Source organism: Leucoraja erinacea, chromosome 25 (genome assembly GCF_028641065.1).
Source record: "Leucoraja erinacea ecotype New England chromosome 25, Leri_hhj_1, whole genome shotgun sequence".
Classification (NCBI taxonomy): Eukaryota; Metazoa; Chordata; class Chondrichthyes; order Rajiformes; family Rajidae; genus Leucoraja; species Leucoraja erinaceus.
The window spans coordinates 22,688,324-22,691,084 of NC_073401.1; the positions used below are offsets into that span (position 1 = coordinate 22,688,324).

Here is a 2,761-nt window from a genome sequence, read left to right on the forward strand (position 1 = left end):
GGACGTAGGTGACAATAAACAGCCAAAAACAAAGTGATTCCACTCGCTGTTTAAGAAGGAACTGCAGATGCTGGAAAATCGAAGGTACACAAAAATGCTGGAGAAACTCAGCGGGTGCAGCAGCATCTATGGAGCGAAGGAAATAGGCAACGTTTCGGCACGAAACGTTGCCTATTTCCTTCGCTCCATAGATGCTGCTGCACCCGCTGAGTTTCTCCAGCATTTTTGTGATTCCAATCTCTGCCGGGCTCCAAATCTCATGCATAAAGCCAACTGCGCCTAAATAACTAATTTTAGTTTCATTAAATTATAAAAAAGAGCTAATGAATAATTATTGCACCATTAACGTCTGTGATCATCTACATTTTATAATCGATAAAACAATCTGAAAAGAGTATTGACTAAAGCAAGTGAGTAAAGCGCCGTGTTACTTCTGGAGCAAAAGCACCGTTCTGCCCCCATCAAATTTTTCTAATGAATCAACATTTCTAATGAATTCTACAAGGCTCAGTCTACACTGACCACATAACAATGACCGGCGGGGTACTATAGAGGAAGTCCGGGCGTGAGACCGAGATAGGGGGGAGAGTGCCCCCCCGCACTTTCACAACGCTCGCAGAAATGCCCATCGCAAACGCCATCGATCAATGTTCAAACGTTCCTCAACAATCGCTTGTGAAGTTACTTTCGGAGCGCGCTTCCAGCTCTCGATCGGTCCACTCAACGCTGTCAAACAGCTTTAGATATACAATGAACACCCCCTGTTTTCGTTTACAATACAAATCCATTAAATAAAAAAAAAGGATTGCTTTGAATAAGCAGAATAGAAAGCTGGTGGGTTCTACGATTTCCTCGCTCCCTCCCCGTGTCCAATTCGGGTCTGTTCGGAGTAACGGGGGAGGGGGGGGGGGGGGGTACCCCGTTCACACGTAGTTCCTCTTGTCGTAGTCCCCGTTGGCCGAAGCTCTCCTCGGGGCCGTGTACTTGACGGCGAAGGACGACTGGTCTTGCTTCGGGGGACAGGAGCAGCAGAGCAGGGCTCCCCCGATGAAGAGGAGCGCGCTGGCGGTCCAGCCAACGTACAGCGCCGCCCCCATCTCTCGCTTCTTGGAGACGGGGACCATGGGGTTGTAGAAGTCGCGGACGATGGTGTTGGCCGTCCAGCACACGGGGATGAGGGCGAGCAGACCGGATAGGATGAAGATGACACCTCCGCTGATGACGATCCGGGCTTTGGTTGTCACACCCTCCGTGCAGTTGGTGCACTGGGCTCCCAGGATGGTGACCAGAAGCCCGATGAGTCCCATGATGGAGGCGATGACTGTCAGCGCCCGGGCCGCCTGTTCGTCGTGTCTCAGCGACAGCAGGGAATTGTAGACTTTGCATTGCATCTGCCCCGTGCTCTGGACCACGCAGTTCATCCACAATCCTTCCCAGAGCGTCTGGGCCACCACGATGTTACTCTCGATGAAAGCCGTTACTTTCCACATCGGCAGCCCGCAAGTCAGCATGACTCCCAGCCAACCTAGGACACACAGCCCCAGTCCCACGATCTCCAGACCAGCCGACGGCATCCCTCAACAGTTCAGTTTCTGTCTTCGGGCGAGTTTGATCAGCGAAAGCGTCGGTCGTCAGCTCCGGTGCTCCGCTTGTGCATAGCGTCTGCTCTCTCAGCCCGTTCCGTTCAAATTGAAAAAAAGAAGGCAGTAGACAGCGGACAATAAAAGCCAGCGACGGGCGGGCTGTCCAATGGCAATTTACCCCGGCCGAAGCTGATTGCACGCAACTGATCCAAGGGCGAGCCAATGAGAACAGAAACATGCGGTTCTCACATCAAAGAGTGTGGGTGGAGGGCATTGCACAAGCCTGTTGCCTCCGACTCAGCCTGACAAAGCATCGACTTATGTGCAGTCTAACGGTGGCAGACAGTTGGGAATATCCCGCCCCCCGCCCCCCCATCTGCCGCGCCTTGGCCAATATATGTGCTTATAATTAAATAACTGCTAACTTACTTGCACAATAAGAACTCAAAACATAGGGGAAAGCGCACTCCACTGTTTTAATGCTCACTCTGGCTCATGGGGTGATCGTCAACAGGAGTGCAGCTGGAACCAAATTTAAACGATTTTCTCACGTATGTCCCAATTTTATAGATATGTCCGATTTGCTGTAATATGCGGCGGCTGGTATACAGTAAACTTCAGGGTGGGTGCAGCAGGCGGCAACGGACAGGTTACATCTGTACAAACTAAAGCACCGGCATCCTGTGGCTGCTTATACAATCGCGCACAAATGGAGTCAAAGAGTGTTATTCGGAGCGGGGTAGCCGACAGTTTGCTCATCGAATCTTATCCTTCTTTCATCACTATCGCTGCTGATTGTCTATCACCTGAAGGAAGACCAAACGCTGGGAGAGCCGGCCATGAGGCGAGTCAGGGGGTCGGAACTCTGACCCCCCCTCCCCCCTCCCCTGCCATCCTCGCCTCACAGACTCTTACAAAACAACTTGTTCAAGCGATTCAATGGTGTTTCTTTGTCACTTGGACCGGGACAATGAAAGCCTTAAAGCTGGGGCAGCGAAGAACGACGGACTGGGAATCTGAAAATTCAATGTAAAACAAAATGTACCGCCGCGAGGGCGTGGTTTTAGTGCTTTGAAAAATGGTTATGTTTCAGGATTGAACGATCAGAAACAGCGGTGTATGAAAGGACACATAGTGGCGAGAATGTAGACGCAAACAGGCGCAAGATGAACAAGGAG

General features: G+C 51.1%; 1 protein-coding gene across 1 annotated transcript; it reads right to left on the minus strand.

Annotated features, from left to right (window-relative positions):
- Positions 1-840: 840 nt before the first annotated feature.
- cldn5a (claudin 5a) lies at positions 841-1,816 on the minus strand. Its single transcript, XM_055655185.1, has one exon. The coding sequence runs from the start codon at positions 1,572-1,574 to the stop codon at positions 924-926; it is 651 nt and encodes a 216-aa protein (XP_055511160.1). The 5' UTR covers positions 1,575-1,816; the 3' UTR covers positions 841-923.
- Positions 1,817-2,761: the final 945 nt, after the last annotated feature.